Below are 21,443 nucleotides of genomic sequence, written 5' to 3'. Positions count from 1 at the left end.
CTCTCATTAAGTATTCACACTCCCGATAAAAATAGAGTATTGAAAAAAAATCCCATTCCATTGGACACATTCTCATTTGTCTACATGCCAGATTAAAAATGCTAATTTGTAATCTTGGAAGGTTATTACAGACCTTAGACTCAAAGTCTGAGGAACAGGGACTACATCTGGCCCATTTAAACTGTTTGCAGAACAGGGAGGCAGAAAATAAGGAGAAACAGGAACATAAAAGAGGCCAGTAAAAAAACTGCTGCTGATTTAGGCAAGTAATAAATTATTATTCAGCAATAAAGAAGGAAAACTGTGTTTTAGAAACGCTCATGATGCCTATGGTAATCTTTCATTCATATACTCATGCTTCACACTGGACCAAAATGTATAATCTTTCTTTAATACTTTTTCCTTTCCCCTACCGCCATTTTTTACTTCATTGAATAATTATTTTTTTTAAATTACCTTTTGGTGTGAAGCTTTATATGATAAATAATATAATCTGAAAAAAAAATATATGTAAGTCTATATTTGGATTTTTTTCCTTAATTTTAATAAAACCTCAGTTATTCCTGTACTAGGAACATAGGTTTGTTTTAAAATATCACTATTAACAAATGATTCCCAGAATAATGCAGGATATTAAGGTTAGAAGAGGAGAGAGAGTTTGGATAGGCTGAATAACTCTGTATAATTGAATAACTTCGTATGAAGCACCTCATATGATTTATATGACCAACTACAGTATCTGCAGTGTATTTACTTCCATTTACCTCTTTTATCTCCAACATTACTCAGAAAGATACTGCAGCTGATGATCTTCAAATCATACAAAGCTGCATAGGAATATGAAAGGAGGAAACATTATTTTAAAATAATCAGGATTTTGATTTTTTTCATTTGTTTGGGTTTTTTTGTCTGTTTGGGTTTTTTTGTTTGGTTTGTTTTTGTTGGTTTTTGTTTTTTTTTATATTTGGTGCAATTACTTTTGAGTCCAAGTATTTTCCAGAGAAGTAGGAACAAAGACAACTATGGATCTAGATCCCGCACTCAGGGCTGAATTTCAGTGGTAGTTAGCTCATGCTAGATAACATTTATAAGAAATTTAATGAGAAATATTGACCTTTCCCATGTCCACTGAATTCAATAACATTTTTGTCTTATGTAGTTATTTTTGTAATGCCTAAAGCAACTGACCAATAATTTCTTGGACAATTAAATTCAAATTAGGAATCACTACAAATTTCATTTTTAAAGAGTAGAGTAAAAAATGGGAACAAAGTCTGATGCTGTCCAAATTCACAGACTTAAACTTTAAATTTTCAAAGCTTCACTAACAAAATGCTAATAACTAATATTTTATACTGGTTTTATCACAAAAGAAAGGACTATCAATCTATATATGCTACATGTATGATAATAGTCAATATCCCATTCTTTCTTCTATGTTCTTCAAGAGTCAAACAAAGAGTAAAATCTTACTACACAACCACAAGGAGCAAAATAAATATCAAACATAAATATTTGAAATTATGTATGTAAAAAGATGTTTGAGCAGGTATTGATATAGGCATACATAATTTGTAAGACAACATAGGAAGGCATTTGAGACAATTAATTCCTTGCCTAATCATATTCTGAATAGGTCAGATTTATTATCAAAAATTGACTGGAAAAAGTTTTAGGTTGTTTAAATACCACATAAATAGATTCTTTTTCTGGATAACTGCATCTGCCAAGGTGGAAATCTTGAACGATACGATTTCAAACACAGGTATTAGAAGAGATGGGCAAAAAAAGGCCTAACATAGCTTTTGCTTAAAAGAAGCAGGTCTCCAATTTAGCAGCTGCATAATAGATCCTAGAGAACTATGCAGTGTGAAAAAATATAAACAGCTGAAAAATATAAAAGCAGACGTCGTCTGTCCCACTGCAGAGATAGACCCACTTACAGATGTGGAACATTGCCAGCTATCCCTTTGCAGAGGTGTAAGGTACTAAACTATCCACGTGCATAGGGCACAGGGCTGGACTAGGTACTAGTAATTTTGCATCATGGTAAGTGCAATTTAGTATGGAATCCTGAACAAGTAACTTTAGACAAGTATATTTTATGATTGTTCCACTTTTCAAACACTGCTAGAATGGGAAAGCAATAGGGAAAAAGGATAATGGCACAGTGAAGTCTGGAAGGTCAACTGCACACAATAGATGCAGTTTATCAGATGGTTATGCAATTTTATCTCTACTGGCTACATAACTGTTAATTCTTTCCAGCATTATGTAAAAGAGTTGACTGTAAAAATTCACTTTCACTGTCTCCAGGTTTTCAGTTAATATACCTGAAGGCCAGTAGCCAAGAGCATTAGTAACATGGGTTTTCAGTTCACAGAAATTTTATGAAATAAGCTTAGAATATCATCTAGATTGGAAATTTTCAAGAAATAGAAACTGGGCGTATACTTTTCCCTTCCTCCCCCCCCCACCCCAGGAACTATAGATACCTCTTAATGTCCTATAGAATTCTTTCTTACATTTCAGTTCTTTCCATCCATTCCCTTCATTGTTTACCAAATCATTCTTTCTCTGAAAATGCACCGAAAATTATATGCAAAAGACAGGCTTAGTGGAATACTGCATTTGTTGTGTTACATGCACACATCAAGGAATTAAGAGTTAGTGTTCCCATGGCAACCTTATTTCTTTGTGCATTTGCATTAAAATAAGCTCTTAAAAAAAAGAAGCATAACATATATACAGTGATACAAAGCTGCTGTATCTTTTACTCCATAGGGGTGAGAAAAGTCCAGTAATTCTCATTGCCACATTTTTATTAGTATGCTGATAAGCATGCTTTATTGCTCAGTGTTGTGTGTTCATGTAATGTAACACTACTGAAGCAATTGCCCAACTCATAATTTGTTGTTCATAACATGGTAGAGAATCTTCCAGGGCTGACCTGCCTTACCTATCACTAGAGATGTTTTTTCTTTCCTAGTAATAACATGCATAACAAAGGTGTTTCATATAACAAAATTGGTCAATACTACTAATAAAGAAGACAAGAACTGATTTTTTTTTCACTATGTATCCATAAGCATGACAGTGAAAGTTAATAACCCTTTGGCTGTTCGATCTTGAAATTTCTGAAATTCTGCCATGTAAACTTTCAAATTTGTTGTATTAAAAACTCAGGCATATATTTGATTCTGTACATACACTTAGTAGAAACATAGTAAATCAGCATATTTTGCTTAACAGGCAGCTCTGGATTGAAATTAATAGTTAGAGGATCCTCTAGGACAACTTGGCATTATAATCTGCAGGTTGGTATTGCATTTCTACAAAGCCACATATGCCTGAAATAATATTTATAAAAGATTACCAGTATAATCATAACGAATTATGTAGAAGGTTAAATAGCAAAACAAAGTTCTTCTCAGTGTATCATAACTATCTATGTGTGCTTTTAATACACGATACTGTTTAAAAGTCTTACCCTGCAATGCAACTTGCTAACCTTAGAATGGTTCCTTGTCATTAGTAAACTGTTCCATACTTTTATTAAAACTGTTCTTCCAACTCTGAAAAAACTTTTGCAGTTACATCAGGGTTCATGGTTATTTTTGAATTACTTTGCAGACTCATAATACTATAAGCAGTAGTCTCATCACAGTACAATTTTAACTTTGCCTTTTCAGCTAGAGCCAGCCCTTTACTGCTAGAACCTGCATTTTGCCATTTGAATGAGCTTTGACTCTTCAGAGAGACAAAGATCTATCTGAAGATTTCTCCCATCAGAAAAAGCCAATTCTATTAGGAGAAGTGAATAAAATAGAGACAAATTGCAAGAGACTGAAGGAATATTGTATTCAGTTTTATATTGCTCTAGTTTGAACACTGGCTTGAGCACTGATACATCGTTGTCCGCACTACTGAAGTGTTAAAAATTCGTAGCTTTGTTTTGAGCAAACAGCACTTCACTGGAAAAGTCCAGGTATGGACTGGGGAACAGTGAGTGAGGCACTCTTCTTCTGCAAAAATACAGATGTTCTGATCTAGGAGTATAGGAAAATAATTTAGCTGTGCTGGAGAACAATTGACTGTACAGCTATAGCCAGCAAACCCATGGACGTTCTGGCTTTAGTAAGTGGAATTATGCAAAAAAAAAAAAGGAATAATAGGGAAAGGCACGAGCTGGTTTACGGTTAGCTTAGAGGTACCGTAACAGTACATTCCAATATTTTTTTTTTTCCCCTCAAACTGACAAAAAACATTTCTGGCAACTTTCTGTTGTCTGTAAAAATATGCAAGGAGCACATAAATATGTGCATGGACAAATATATTTCCTCCTCCTCTCTCTTTCTTCTCCTACTAGCTGTAGTACCTCTACGGCTAGACGTAGGTTAAAGCAAAGAAAATGCATCTGGCAATGTTATACATCAACAGTTTTTAATACATTTTGTCACATCACCAGCAGCTGCACTTGCCACTTGCAATTATATCAGAACCCAAAATAGAACACTTAGAAAGTGAACTGGAATAGACGGTTCAATATATTTAAAGGCTGCAAATAAGGTTTCATAAAAGGTTCAAATGTAATCTCCCTTATGGTAATTCAAATTTGATTTAAACTTAGATTTAAGTTGAGCTGCAAATGTAAATAGATTGGAATACCATAACACAATTGAGCCTTTCCTGCAAATGTAACATTCAAGTTTAAACTTTGGAGAACTATCTATCCAAATTAGGATTTTGCTACAATGTAAAAGAGTAGTGTCTTTCTCATATTAGCTATTTCATAGCCAAGACATATTTATTTGTTTGAATTCTACATCTTGCCTGATTAACACGATTTCTTCCAAATTTTGAATATGGAATAGTAAGCATAAGAAAAATCAATCAGGGAGTGTAGATACTAAAATCTTTACAGGAACAGATAATTTTTGAATGATGACTTTAAATTTAGAACGTAAGCTGGGTGACTATTCTGGACTGGTTACTGTTCCAATAATGTTATTTGTTTAAAACACAGAATAAATTGCAGGATCAGTGCCACCTCATCCATGCTGGCAGCCAAATATTTAATAACCATCTGTAAAGTTCACAGAAGGATTCATGCTCAAGAGTGACATCTGCCATCAGATCAAGAGTGTAAGAGGTGATGGTAAGATGAAGAATATCATGGTTTAATGAAAGTTTTTCATAAGTGCTTAAACAAAAGCCTCTTTTACTAGCTGATTCTTAATAATCTCATTTATTGTTTTATTCCAAAATGAAATGCAAACACTTTTCACCATCTCTTAAAACACCTGAAATTTGATAGCAATACCTACATAAATATATTCAGAAAACACTGCAACACAGCTTTTCTGATTTCAGGGAAGCTTACTGAGCCCTGGATAAAGGTGTACTCATTAGAATTTAATATATCCTAGAAAACGCAACTACTCAGCATCTGAAATCCACCCTAAGCTAAACAGAAATCCACTCTGAGCTAGAAGAACTTAAATACCAACAGTAACATAACTGTCTGCCCATAAGGGCGCATTTCAATAATCTGCTTTTCAGTGGATAGTGAGAATTCTCATTTCTTAAATGACACATTTTTCACACCTTTTTAATAAACAAAAAGGGGTGCTAGAAGTCAAATCATCTTCTGTAACAATCCAGTCTTGGCAGAGGAAGGTTGTCATACACTGCTCTATAGGTTGTCATCTAATACTACTAAAGGAAAAAATTTCTAACTCTATTGTCAGGTAACCTTCTTTAGAGAACAGTGAATTTAATGCCTAACACCCACATGAGACACAGGAATAGTTGGATTAACAAGACTAGTGTCATGCTGTCAGCTGCTGTTTATTTAAATAAAATGTCACAATCTAGAAATAAATTAGAAAGTTTAAAAACACTGAATTGTTGTAACATACAGTGTTTCTCAAGCTGGACAAATGTTAAATCTCATTTACACCGCATTACTTTCTAAAAGTCTGTACATTTTCTTGAATCTTTATCTTGTCATTTATGTGGCATATGAGATATTCTTCCCTATTTCTGTATTTTTGTCCTTCAAAATGTATGCCTTTTAAGAAATCTGTTTCATTTTCTTTGAAAAAGGCTACACAGGTTAAATCTTACTTCTGATATCTTGCTGGGTTTATTTCACCTTGTAGAGTGTTCTGTAAATTCCTTTGCCAACCCTTTTATTTCATTAAATCAAGAAATAAATAACCTGTTAAGTCTTTTTTTTTTTGTCTGTGTGTGAAATATAGTGAAACCTTGAACTCCACTTCTCCAACACCCCATCCCTCTTTAGATATTTTAAATACAGTTACAATTTACTTGACTTTCCATCAAGTTCTGGTTTGCTTTTTTTTCCCCAATTACCATAGAAAAGTGAGTAAGAATTAAATAGATAGAGTTTATAACTGAGATACGGGTAAGGGGAAATGATTGTATTGTTTCAAGTGTTTCTTCTAAATTATACCTGGGCCCGGCTGTAATATAGTTCAATAACTGAACTGGAATTCAGGTCTGATTATACTTTTACCTATTAACACACATGAGCCTATGACATGATGAGCTCCACCAGAGTGGAAACAGTGGGAGCTTAAAGACACTCAGCATTTTTTCTGGATATTGTCCCAAGACTCCTACCTTTAATTTAAAACCTATACTTCAAAAAATTTGTATGTCCACATAGAGAGAGATGTACCACAGAATACAATCATAGGTTTACCTTAAATGAATGAGTTGTTAGCATGAACACATAGGCACATATTTTGGGAATAAAGATAAGATGACAGGGAGAAACTGCACCCCATTCTTACACACCAAAGTACACAACGTAAAAACATGGAGATACTTACTTGTCCAGGCTTGCCATTCTCACATAAAAAGGCTTCATGCTCTGATGCAAACTCAGGAGCGTTGTCATTTACATCAAGAACTTTGATAGCAACAGGCACCCGGGACACTTGACTGTGGTTCCCTAAGAAAAGAAATTCAAAGCATAAGAGATAGGCATATTTAATTTGTGAATGATGCATAAATGCTTACATAGTAACCGTACTCTTCCTGTCTTCTGTCCTTGCTTAATTAGGTTGTCTTATCTGTAATGGATCATAGAGTTGGAGCATGAGATAAAGAAGGATGGCCAGTATTTTACGGTTGAAAAGAATAAATAGATCCCTATTGCAAGCAGCATTTGTTGGAGATTAGCTCAATGAAGACCTTTCTTGGACTAAATTGGTAAGATTTTTCTTTGATGAAGTTTGTATTGTTTTATTGATAAAGTCCATTACACATGGAAAAGGGAAGGCTGTAAACAACATAGATTTACTTCTTTGTTTATCTTTGGCAGAACACAGAGCATTTTACTCTATTAGTTGTTCTGACTGCACATCTATTATTTCTTCATTACAAATACAATTAATGTGGAGACCCACATTGTGAGAAAGATAGATGGCAGGTAGACATAGGCAAAACTAGATAGTCCTCTGGACTATTAAAGCACTTCGATTCAATCTGCCGCTGACCAAAAATATGACCTGGGAACTTATTTCTTCACCGAAATAAAGCCTCATTATTTACAATATAGAGCGATTTTGCATAAAAGTGCTTATCACTGTAAAGAGTAGAATAACCTTGTTAAGCTGTAAGGAAAGAAAAGCTAAACCAACAGTTTGCATTCTACTTTGAATAAATTTCACGGTCAGTTTCTAGTGTCTTTCCTTCAATTCAGTACAGCTAATTTATTTTAAGAGACTATTTATAAATATTTCAGATAATTTTTCCCCAAAGAGCAAAAACATGATGAATTCAGTTTAAACTGAGGTGACCAGCTGATCTGAAGAGTTTAAAAAAATTGTTCTATGACACGTGCATACCTGTACACGTAAATTAATACTAGTTTCAAAATCCATCTCTCAGTGAGTATTATTTTATGACCACAGAATTTTATCTTGTTTACATCATCAACAATTTGAAGAAATGCACACTGTGTGAATTAAACTCTGGGTCTGACTTGTAACTGAACTATGTGCTTTTGCCTAAATCATTACTGCAGGCAAGAAAGCTGCTACCATAAGTCTGGGTATCAACTTACTCACAGTTGTTGTGACAGCTTAGCAGCTGTCCAAAGCTGTCATCAGTCCATGTGGGTTCTGTTCTCTGGCAATACAGAAGTGGCTTAGGGGAAGGCAGGACAGAAGTTCATAATAAATGTCTATAATGTAGAATTACATCAGGCTCCACCAGTGGGCAGGGAGCAACTGGTGGCAGCCCTACAAGTGGTAGAAATGATACACTGTATTTTTTGTGGTTTCCATCAAAGTTAATTGTGTTGTGACCTAATCAAACCCTACCTCTTGTATCCTTTTTTTTTTCCCTTGTATGATAAAGACAACCACAATTTTTGAAGCTGCACCTAGAAATCTAAATGTGTAAATTTCCATTGCTCTACTAACATTACTTTGAAATAGCATAAAAATAATTCTTTCGAAAGACACAAAACCAGGCTATCACCAAAGGTACTAGTGCTATAAACAAAGGCTTTATGTTTGCTGGATAGCCTGAAATACTTCCCATCTGAAGGAGTCAAAAGTTTTAGTTTGGAAAGAAATAAGTCACAGAAGAAAAAGAAATCCCCACCAAAATATTGTAAGAGTAATATTTACATCCATTTTGCATCATATTATCTTACTTATTAATAGGTGAGGTGAATACTTATGCCATGAAATAATAATGTATTTAGAAATCAAATAAAAGTTAATATGCAAATCATGTATCCCAAACATTTTAAACACATTTTTTTATCTTAACTTGATAGAAATACAGACAATGAATCTTGAGCTTATCAGAATTCTCAGCACTAGTGTCATATTTAAACACTAAAGATTTACTTTTATCTAAATTAATGAAATGATGGCAGTTCAAATTTTAAAGACATTACAGAGAAATGTAATTAATTAGATAAGCTTCTAAAGAAATTATTCATGTCCCTTGTGACTGCCCCCAAAATGTTTGTCTTTCATCAGAAATACAAACATTAAATTTAAAGACATTATAATTAGAAACTTGATGAGAATTCATTTAAAAAATTAATTTACTAAACACAAGAGAGACCCAACTGGTTTGGAAATCTCCAAACAAGGGGATATCCACCGCCTGTTAGGGTTCTTGTGACTATGGTGGAATTTATTGTTGAGAAAGAGAGGGAGAGAGACGGAGAGGGAATTTTATCTACTGCTTCTACTGTCCACCACACCGAATACTTTGCATTATTTTGTCATTGCAAACTTTCAATGAAATTTCACTTTGTGCTAAGTGTTTTCCCTGTAAATATAGATCACCCTAAGCATACCTATTCAAACAAATTAATGAATTCTCATTAAGCAAATCCAGATTTCACTCATGGATGAAACACTGTTAAGATAAAAGATTCATCTGTCCATTTTCATACTTTTAATGTCTGCAAACTTCTCGGTGGTAAAACATACGCAGAGGATGCCCCTCTCAAGTTTAAATCCATCTCTGTTAGGAATGCCCAATATCCTTCAACTAAAAGTGATTGAAGTGGATCCACTCCAACCCACAGAGTGCACAAACTGTTACATTTGCATGGGCAACTGTCCTCCCTACGGTTGGCCTTCATACTGATTAGTATTCAATGTTCACAACTTTTCCTCATTTGTAAGAATGGAGAGTCAGTTCTTTCTAAACTAGTGACAAAACTGAGTTTTCATTACCGGGGTGGGGTGGGGGGGGTGTTGCTTTTTTTTTTTTACCCAGTGAATCACCCAGTCAATAGAATTAAGGGAGACTGAGTCTTTTTGCTTCTACCACATAGACAGTAAGACAGATTGCTTAAGTTCCAATCAATTATTCTATTCAAAATCATAAAAGAGTGTAAACTTAGAGACTCTCTCTCTCTAAGGAACTAACCACATTTGTAAAAGCTTCATCACCTGTATTTATTGTGATGTACAGCTTAAAAAGACCTACCTTGAATCTTGCAATACAAGTATATAATTGGGACTGTCATCTGAGAAGCAATGGCTTGGTTTGAAAATTTAGCACACTGAGGTGCAAGATTAAAAAATATTGAGAAAATTTCCACTAGTCTAGTTTACCAAAACTCTTTTCAGATTAAGGCTGCACAGAAGGACTTAGTTTTTAATTTCAAATACGTGCAGTTGGTCATCTGTGGACACCGCTCTGCCACAGCACAGCATGTAGCTGTAAGAAACACATATGCAAATTGTGTACGTAATTTCCTAGAAGTACAGCTCCTTTGCGTCTCTGCTGAAGTCTCAATTATGGTCCACAGTTCTAAGATCCAGTAGCCTGCTGTAGATGGGCACAGCGCACACACAAACAAAGGAACATCTAGACAGGTATAAGGAAAGGATGACTCTCTAAAAATAACTAGTGGAACTTACTAGTGAAAAGGAATAAATTTCCAAAAATAATGGAAAGTCCAGATGAGTTTAGAAATGCATATTGAAAGGTTTACAAGAATTATAAGGACCTAAAAAGCTCTTCTGCTTTTCTCCCCAGTTCTCAAGATTCTATTGGAACATTAAACGCTTGAAATATACACCTTGCTGGTACTCATCTTTGAGTAACATACCCATTGTTACTTACTCAGGATTAAAAAAGGCTGCAGAGTTTGGTACAAAAATGAAGAGGTAGATGAGATAATCAAAGTCAAATTTCAAAAATCCCATTATCAAGACATTTAGTGTTTCCATACCTGAACTTCTGGAGGCTACAGACCAATGCTAGTTCTTATTGTGATCAACACATTTCTTCCTTCCCGGAAAAACCCTACATATACAAGATGTGTGTGTATCATTGGAATAGATTGTAATGCAAATCACTAAGCACTGTTAACATTGTTACTGCATGTAGCAAGTAATACCAGGAGTAACTAGAGCTTATAAATCAAAATTCCTAACTAACAGAACATAATGCAGCTATTCAACAGCCATAAACACTGTCTTTCCTTGACAGATACACATACAAGTGGTCTTAAAGAGCAGTGGTCTTTAAGAAAGAGAATTATTGGCTGCACAAAATGAAGTTCATCATTTGTTTAACCCAAAGAAATCCAGTTTAATCCAGTTTTCCTTCATTTAATTAAATTACCCAAAATCACTTCAAGGTTCGCTTTAAAAAGTCATAAGCTGCCTTGCATTTTAACTAAAATTAAGTACCTGAATAGAAAGTAGAGTCCTAGAAAATAACACATCTTTTATTACTATTATCATCACCACATGGCTTGGAAATGGCTATTTCATGCTTCTCTGATTCAGTGAAATTTCTACTATAATAATATTTTAAAATTAGAAGTAGAGGAAATCCTGGTTCTAACAGAAATAATAATAAAAAAATCTGAATCACTGACTTAATAAAAACAGCAGCACTTGTTTTACATCCCTTATATTTCAAACTTATTAAGTTGTATTTTAACAGATCCATTCCCCATGACTATTAAGGTTTTATCTGATGACTTTACTAAGATAATCTACATGCAGGACAAGTTTATTTCTCCTGTTAGGGTTTATGTTGTTGTTTTCTTTGTGCAATCCTTTGCCTATCTAACACCACAGCTTATAACAATTTTTGCCATATGAAACTGACAAATCTAACTTCAAAAATCCTAAGAAACAGAGATGCTGTTGTGAAACTGAGGTTTTATTTATGTTGAAGTTTAACTACAGAAATCTCCTACTAGTGCGAATACTGTGTTCAGTTGTCTGAAGTGTTGGGTAATGATCTGATTCATGACAGACTGATTGCCTGAAATTGTCAGGAAAAGACATCAGTAATTGGCAATGTTTCTGTTAAAAATAACAGAACATAAGCTATTTCTGAATTAGGATAAAATTCAAGCAACCAAACAGGATTGGTCATCATGAAGATTTAGTTCCCCCCTGAAATTCTTGTATTTTAAAGGATGAGAAAATACTAAGAGTTGTGGTATATCTATAAAATAATAGAAGCATATCAGTGCATAGCAGAAATGCTTCTGTACAAGTTGCTAAAACAAGAAACAAACACCGCTTCAAAATTAATGTTCCATTTATATTTATTTCAGCACACTGCAACATATTAGAGGAGTACAGATTGTGGCGAGTCTCTGCATGTACATGTGTGTAGGAGGGAGGCAGAAAGAAAAAGATGTGAAACATATTTCTCTGGTTTGTTCCTTAAGTCATTCTTTGGGAGAAAAATAATAATGGAGTTGAAAAGTTTTGTCTCCTTTCAGCAGATCGCTCGGTTCATTTTATTACGGTCTCCAGAAGAAAGATGAACAAATCAAGAGCAAAGCTATGTTACGTTCTATTTTTATTTCCTCACTGATAGACTGTCACAAGTTTAACCAAAGACTTGCTCAACATCTTCCACCTCCTTCATTCTTGTCCACTTTTCTACCTCTCATTGCCATGAAAAAGATGTTAGACTCCTGCAAAATGCACGCTTCCACAGGCATGGACAAATGCAGAAGAACCATACATACCCGCTAACCAGGTGAAGTGTGAGGAGTGTATTTCGTCTGTGTATCCTGGAAAGGAGGACAAGGAGGAGGGGAAACTGAGGACAGACTACATTTTCAAGTCCTTGACTTCAAAGCTGAATTTGTAGTTAAGAGGTTTCCAAAGTTCAGCAACTCCATCTGTAAAGAGGTGACTAAGGCCACACACCTAGCTTTAGTCAATATATGGGATGAAAGGACAGATTATACTTTCAGGTTGCTAAACATACCAAAAGAAAAAAGAAAGTAAAATTTCTGTGACAGACGCACAAGCCATGCCAGAAATCATTAATGAAATAAAACCATATTCTTCAGGCCCTGTTCAGAGTTTTCACTCACTTTCATTTTCTGTGGGGTTTTCTTTTTCTTTCATTAGTGCATATAAGACATAAAAATTGTTTAATATAGCCCAGAACTGATATGAATTTTGAATCAATTACCTAAAATTTGCAGAAAAATGAAACATGCCTGCAAAAAGACAAAATGGACCTTTTTTTTTTTAAATAAGAAAGTCATTTAGGTTGGAAAAAATCCTTAAGTTCATTAAGTCCAACCAAATCAGTGACAATTAGTGACACTACGCCTAACCCTGCACTCAGTTCTTTGCTTACCATTGCAGTAGCGAAGTAATGTAAACAGACTATGTTGGTATGCACTTTTCCCTTTCACTTCAGTGCCTGATTTGGCTTCTACTGAAGTTAGTCAGATCTCTTCTATTCTAGAAGTTTAGTCTAGTCCTTGTCCTTAATACTACATTATCTATTTCCTATATTTAAATTCATTTAAAATTTAAAATGTAAATACAATTTAAATTAAAACAGGGACTTAAACTGGGTACTTTGTTAACTTCAAAGTATCAACACTGATTTATAAAACTTGATAATCAAACTATATTTTTTAAAAGTTAGTATCTTCTTTTCCTACAGATACAATACATATTGATGGAATCAGCCCTCATTTTGCTTATCTGAGGGCAGGCTAGAATTTGACATTCAAATGCAACCTCCTTGTTACTTTTCATACCATTAAGCTGTACAGTTATTCAGCAGCCTAACAAATAGTTACTGTGTAATTACCTCTGATCCTCTGTGAATTGAAAGATCCATTTGCAAAACTGGGAAATGCCTGCAATTTTTTGCAGAAGTATCATATTTTATTTGGTGTATATGCATGATATCATCTTGTCTGAAAGCACAGATAGATCAAAAGGGCTTGGAAAGGCAAAACTAGATTGGAAAAGCAAAACAACTGCTCAAATGTAGTTTACAGCTGTGAAGAGGGTCTCTTCTGCCATAACCCTGGTTATAAGAGAAAATCAAAAGACACTGTTCTGTTTAAATTTAGCCATGCACAAGAAGAGAGGAAAAGTTATCCGCCACTGCAGTGTGATTGAGAACCAGGGGCCACGGTGAGTGAGCTGTAATTTTGTCCTTGAGGGAGCAGAGGATGCTGAAACTAATTCATATCCACCTTAGAGCTGGAGGGGAATGGGAAGCACAGGGAGCCCCCACCCCTGCTGCCACCCTCCCAAAAACCAAACAACCCAGAAACTCAAGGGTTCCTAGCTATTATAAATCACTTTGAACGGCAGTCTCCCTTTAATCACAATGTTTGTGTTTTGAAAAATCTATCTTAGTGTCACCACTTCCTATTCATTTTCATGGATGCCAAAAAGAAGATGCTAGAAGGTACAGTAGATACTAGATGTACTAGGTAACATGAGTGCTCATTACACATAACCTACATACTGCAGAAGAGAGTGATCAGACTTCATGAGCTATGCACTAGGAGAGAGAAGGGGGGATATTAAAGCAGGGGGAACAAAGGGATGGGCTGAGGCTTGAAAAGAGTTAGAAGGGGCATCCTCATCGGAAACTGTTGCACCTTTTCAATATTTGAGTAGCAATTACGGGTACTTGTCTCTTGTCAGAAGCTCTGGATGCAAACAGCATGCCCTTAGAGACTGTTCTCCTGCATATCTAATTTTGACCACAGTGAGCTTTATATTCATTGTGACACATAATCAAGATATATGTGACACATCAATATGAGTAAACAAATACATAATTCAAAATAAATTATTAGTATAGCTGCTTGTGCGGGTTGTATTGGAAGCTGCTATAGTCATGTCAGGTTTATGACAATGAAAACAATTCTGTTTTATTCACAGATCCTAAGTAAATCCTTAAGGGGAAAAAAAAAAAAAAGAAAGAAAAAAGTACACTGCCACCATCCTTCCACCCACACATCTATCCAGAGACCAAACTGAAACAAATGCCGGCAGAAAACAACCTGTATTTCTGATACAGTACTGTGTTATTGAGCCTTATTGTCTCTAACTAGGATGCAAGTCAGGCTGTAATTTGCAGTTACATCACTTTCAGTAAATGAACTGTGTTATGTATTTCACTGGTGAATTGTTATGAGTGCAAAAATTAAAAATATGGTTAAATATGGTTTAAGTGTTAGCAACTATTAGTAGTAGAGTTATAAACTATAAAAAAAAGTCTGAAGTTAGTTACACTTTTTTAAAAAATCAGTGCAAATTTTTTTTAAAAAATATACCTAACTTAAAGAATAAGAAATAGCAAAACAGCATTTGTAATCTGTGGAAGCATCTGCAACTAGGAAGCACTATTCTACAGACCCATCATTTTAGCAAAGTCAGAGTCCACCAGAACCTTTTGAAAGAAGGTTTTTCCACCTCCTTGTGGCAGCTACCAATAAGAAAAAAAAAGTTAGGAAAACAGGGAACCACAGAAAGCCATAGGGAACCACATCTTTCTGTTACCTTTATTATATACACTAGCAATAATAAAAGTGTGATGAAATGCTACTAGATCTTTACTTCTTGTGGGTCACAGCTCCACAAACCTCCACCAAATTAGGATTCCAGATTCCCTGAGCCAGCGTAAAGCCTTAAATGTGAGGAAGTAATAGGTTTTCACTTCTAAATATAACAATGAGAAAAAATTTCCTGAAAATAATACAGTGCCATTAAGTGACAGAAAAGGATTTGCCTTAAAAATTACACCAGTGAAAAGGCAGGAAAAAAACTGATTGAAAAAAAAGTTTTAAGACACAACAAATGTACCATGGCATGATTTGCTGCTGTGTTGCTCAATTCCAGCTTAATCAAGGGAGTTGCACTAGCATAAAACAGTCAGGAATCTGGCCCACACTTTAGAGCAATTATATTGTTAATATGTTAATACATCATGCATATTAAAATGTTATAAAATATTGACTTAGATACGCAAGGTCTTATTGTCAATTATAATTAGCTATGAAATTTTCTAATGACTAGGAGCAATAATAATAACAATAAGCAGACTGATTGAGGACAACATGTCTGGAATATTTTGATTTTTTGTATTTCAAATTATTTCATGATTTAAGTAAAATAATTAATAGCTCAAATGAAATCTCTACCTTACTAATAGACAAAACATCAAAATGCTTTAATAAAAGTTTTTCTTAAACAAGGATTTATTATACTAGTATTTAAGTGTCATTATTTTTAGAGCTCATATTCCTTTCTGGGACTGATTTTCTTAACAGTGCAATTTAATTACTCTTATGTTTCCTTCACAGATAAAATATTGCTGAATATGCTGGATTTTAATCAGGTTCTAGGAGTTTAGCATCAAACCATTCTTACTTGCATACCTTCAGCAATAAGCAAAAAGATCTCCCTAGCATATCAGTATGTACCCTTAAAAAATCCTCTCCTCTTTTTTCAGCCAAAAAATACTGTCATTCTTTGCTATCCAGCAACTTTACTAGAAGCTCAAAGCATGCTGCTCCAAATAGAGTCTTTATTCTAGAAAGAAATGTGCTTAAAGAAGACTAAACCAACATTCAGCTACAAAACTCTACTCTGACCTATTCTCATGCTTCAGCCTTACAGAAAACACAGTGGAAATTTTAAATAGTCACATGCTGCTTAGAAGTAGATGAATTCTGTTTATCAAACTAGATGAATACTACACAGTATGTTTAAGATTAATCATACTTTCTTCAGAAATTCTAATTCAAATGTTCAAAGTGCAGATGGCCAATTGTTAGTTGTTCAGTTTAACAATGCACTCATTTTGCTAATATAATACGTACGTCAGTTTAACCATGCCTCCAGTTTCCTCAAATTAACAAACATACTTCACACGAATTAGTCAAGCATGTTTTCACTAATGACCCTTGTACTCCTTACTTGAATCCTTATCTGTTTGGTGGCCCAGAAAGCCTTATTCCCTTCTAAAACACCACCTAGTATCCTAACCTTTTCTGCTTTAAGCTTTGAGCAGTGTTTTCAATTCTAGTATGTCTGTGAAATCAGCATTTGAAATCTAGAACTAAGATGTCTATCCTGGCTTTATAATGCCCTGAAACCATAAATAAAAGAAGTTAGACTGTTCATGCAAATCTCTATCCTTTTCCTTGCCATAATTATGTTTATTACGTCCTCTGACTTTTTTTGCACTGAATTACTCAATGTTTTATTCACAGCTGCCTTACGTGCTTTCCTCTGAACTCAGAGGTTGCTAACTTCTATTCAGCATCCCATACCTGAATTTTAATGCTTGCTCCTGAAGTAGAGACCATTTTATATAGGCATTGTTTCATAAGTACACTCCATTCCCATTCATATTTTGTCATAATATGGCCACTCCCATGTTATTATCTGTGTGGATCACCTCTCCTGCTACTCTTGAACTGTGAAAAAAACTAATGGGAAAGTTTGTGATACGCCTGAATGCACTTTCATAGCTGAGAACTGCAAACTAGCTTTATGTGATATACCAGCCCTCCACTGACCAATGGCAAACGCTCTGTGACCCATTAGAATCTATGGAGTTCTCTGTAACCCTGTATTTGCGTGCAAGTGAATAAAAACTACCTTACCAAATTCTGTGTTTCTGTGCAAAAATGATGGATTATCTAGCTTGAGTATCACTAAGACAGAGAAAAAAGGGTCAAGCAAAAAAGGTTAATATTCCTGAGCTTCTCCTGTTTAAACCTCCATAAAGACTTATTTCCTTCTCTTTCTAAAACTTACTGAAATATACTTAGCCCTAAATTAGAGGTAATTATATGATGCACCAAAGTAACTTCCTAAAATGTTAGAATTATTGCTAATAATGCCTATAGTCATTTTTACAATAAAAGGCTAAATAGAATTAAATAAATGAAAGCAGGAGCAAAGGTATTCATGGCATTAAAAAGCACATTGTAGCTGAAGGCTTATTCTGAAGAGTAATTATGTCTCTCTTCCTTTTTAATTAGTGTCCTTGTATTTTTTAAAGGAATATACAATATAGATAACTTCAGTAGAGCATGTGCTCGGTGATGATTCAATTACTGTATTTATACTCTTGGTAAACCATAAAGAGTCTTTCTGGCTTTATGCCCTTTCCCATTAGGTGATAAAATTGCCTCATACTTCTTCATTTCTAAAGAATGCAGTTGGTATGGGTAATTACCTTTGTCAGATAGAGCCCACAGTTTTGTCCTTGAGATTCCTATGCTCTATGCCTTGAAAATATTTATTATGGTCAAATCACCATTTACATTTCAAGACCTTGTCTATATTTTCATCTATTGCTTTGACTAATAATGCATGAGAATTTCTACTAGTTGTGGCAGTTCTGGTACTTTGCCAAGTACTTGGGCAGGGGGCTTCACTAGCCACTGGTATGCTTACTGTTTGGCAAGTGAAGCTGAATACATAGAATGGTTTGATAAAGCAGTCAATCAAAATGAAAATAGTAGCTTCATGACTGCAGTGCCTGGAGAATAAGGAAAACAGAAATTCCATTAAACCCCTTCGTTCAGAGATTTAAAACTTGGCTGAAAGCACTGCTCTAGGCTAAAAGAAATATCCTCTCCCAGGCAGCACTGCACTGGCTTTGGAATTCCCCAGAAGACTGATTTGTTGCATATCTGTGCACGTGATGGGAGGGAGAAGTTTTGGAAGAGTCACCTTGTAACCCGACCAACAGAACAAATGGGTGCTCGCATCATCTCTGTTATTTCCTGATGTGTCTGAAAAGGCTTGAGTCTATACTAATTATAAAATAACCCATCCATGCTCGAATATGCTCATGGTAGTACCTCACAAATGGTAATTGAGATTCCACCTGAATGAAGTCTGAGGAATCCAGTGCAGTACATGGTCATAAGAAGGTTAGGAAGAAAATACAAATCTTGAGTAGCCCACTCAATGTTATGTCAGGTGAAAGAAAGCCTGGGGACTTTCAAGGGATCATCATTTAGTTGTCTTTAAAGTTTATGAGCCATGGTTTCTGTTATTTGCTGGTATGTTTTTCACAAATCTCAGAGGTTGCCAACTGGAGCATGTTTAGAAGTTTTTTCTTATTGAAGTCTATGGTACCGTTCAATGAATTTCTACTATGTAATACACATATTCTTGATAAAAGGATTACCTCACTTTTTAAAAAAAGAATTTCAGATAAGCATTGCTAATAGTGAATGCATTATAGTACACTTCTTGTTTTCAAAGAATTCACTAGAATCCTGTATCTCAAGCAGATCTCGGCTACAGTTTAGGAGGGATGAGTATGCAAATATGAGGATAGTCATATTTAATTTGGACGAATGCTGTGCAGTTAAATTATATTACTAATACACTTCTTTCTTGCCTAAGTTAAAACAGTTTCTCTGAGATAAGTCTTTGCTTTTGTTTCAAACTACATTAGTTCTCCATTTATTACTGCTTTTGTTATATCAATTAACCAGCAGTGACTGAAGTATAGGGCATTTCCTTAGTATTAATGAGACACACAGTAAGGATGTTAGCGAAATATCTGCAATGTGGCTGTTACAGCCATTAGAAGATGGAAATGGAAATCCATAGAGCTGGAGGCAGAAAGAAGATAGAGTTTAATTATTATATGCCTTATACACATATGACAATCTGACAGCTTGAATGATCAGTGATTCTGAACTCCATTCAGTATCTGTGCAAACTATAGCAAAAATGTTCTAATAAATAAATTATGGCTATTTGATTTTCTTTTAGTAGCTGAGTAGCATTGACAACACATAACTCAGTAAGTACTGCAAAACCTGTACAAGAAACTGAGAGAATACCGAGGAGGTTAGCCCAGCCTGAACTCTGCTCTGCTTCACTGCCCAGCAAAATTGCTAACCAGTTAATGCAAGCAACACAAGCATGTCAATGTGAACAGTAGTTATAGCTATAATTGTAACTTATACAAACTAAAAAATTTATTTGTGCGTTCAGACGAATGGGAGCACATATGACTATTAGGATCCTGACTTTACTAGATTCTACTGAATGGCAGAGAATTCCATTTCAAAAAAGTACCAAAGAACCAAAGATGTGATGAGCCTTTGTACATACAAAAAAGATGCACCAAAAGAAATGTCTGTAAGTTAATCATTCATTCTTACTGCACTGCATTTCAGGCTCTCAAAGAATACTTGCATATGCCCCCAGATTCCTTTCCTCTTCAGGGCATAGCTCTGGAGAGCCCAAACATAAGAGCAGCATAATCAGCCCCGACTTACAAAGCAAGGCTATATCTATCCCTGTTCTCTCGGGCACCTAACTAAAATAAACCTCCCAACCTTGGCATACAATTTGAAGATCACTTAAGTCTCATCTACACACCAAAACAATGGGAAATCTCATTAGTCCAGTATCTGAAGTCCAGAGCCAGTGACAGAAACAAAGTTCATCTTTTACATCCATAGACCAAAAGGTATGTTCTCAGGGAAAGGTCATTTTGCCAGGTAGCCTGCTTCCTCTAGCCTGTAATCATCTAGATGTTCCTGCTCCTGACTCATTCAGCAGAGTAAACTTGGATGTATGGCAGTGTAGAAAGAAAATTTAAAGAATCAAAAGAATAGGTGCAATAACTTTCAATATCCTTTTTGTCATGAGTGTTAATACATATACTTCTGTGAATCCTAAGCCTGTATTTCAGAGGGATCTTTCAAAGAGGTCAAAATTCTTTGTAATATTCTCTTCTCTTAAAAATCCATGCGACACAATTCATCAACATAGTGGACTCGCTACACGACCAGAGAGGAAAAAAGCTGAACAACAAAGCAGCAAAAATGAATTTGACAATATAAGAATGAAGTATAAGAAATCATACAAAAAGGAATGGAATATTTAAGAGTAGGCAGATCTAAGGGTAGTAGTTGAGACGATCAAAGCGCCAGAAGGAATTTATCTTCTGTTTTTTCACTAAATTCATGGAAAATGTATAACTGAATTTGAAATACTGGAACTGTCACCTAAATATCACCTCTACCACATTAATCACTTTCAGTCCAGTCTTTTTCACTGATCACTTTTTGCAGTGTTTCATCTTTAGTAACCAAAAAAAAAAAGATTCAGATGGATGAGATATTTGAAGAATTATCTCTAGGAGGCATGCAACCAGTATGCAACATAGTTACCGTGATTTAAACAGGAGGCATAAAACTATATGCAACTTATCTACATATTTTGAGATCCAAAACATAAAGAGCAAAAGTTTGGGCAACTGTCTGAGGGAAAGCCATTCGGCAACTTTTCCTTAGTCTGTCTGGTCAGTTTAATCCCCCCGTGAAGAAAGGCTGCGGACAACTAGAAACTCCTTCACAGAGGCTGGAAAGAGTCTGCTAGTGATGGAAAAGTGAAAGGAGGCAAATGCCACCCTCCAAAATGTCTCACTCCGCACAGGTCTCAGAATATGATGCTAATAGTATTTGTCAACAATAGCATGAATTTGTTCTGAATTAGAACTAGCCAGACACTTGCCTATGAATAGGACAAGAAAATGTCCTTCTAAAAATAAAACAAACACCACCCCAAACTAGTCTTTTGCCTGTTAAGTACTGACAGAAAAGAGTCACAGTCTCCACTGGCTCATACTTT

General features: G+C 35.1%; 1 protein-coding gene across 4 annotated transcripts in view; it reads right to left on the bottom strand.

Annotated features, from left to right (window-relative positions):
- Positions 1-21,443, bottom strand: part of CDH8 (cadherin 8) — a 389,193-nt gene that overhangs the window by 24,704 nt on the left and 343,046 nt on the right. For all 4 annotated transcript variants that reach the window (XM_049806245.1, XM_049806244.1, XM_049806246.1 and 1 more), the window contains one exon: positions 6,861-6,982. In XM_049806245.1, coding sequence (XP_049662202.1) covers positions 6,861-6,982 — 122 coding nt within the window. The remainder of the gene's footprint in view (positions 1-6,860; positions 6,983-21,443) is intronic.

Source organism: Accipiter gentilis, chromosome 7, assembly GCF_929443795.1.
Source record: "Accipiter gentilis chromosome 7, bAccGen1.1, whole genome shotgun sequence".
NCBI classification, from domain to species: Eukaryota; Metazoa; Chordata; class Aves; order Accipitriformes; family Accipitridae; genus Astur; species Astur gentilis.
The sequence above is the reverse complement of the archived record's forward strand: the minus strand, read 5'-3'. Positions and strand labels throughout refer to the sequence as shown.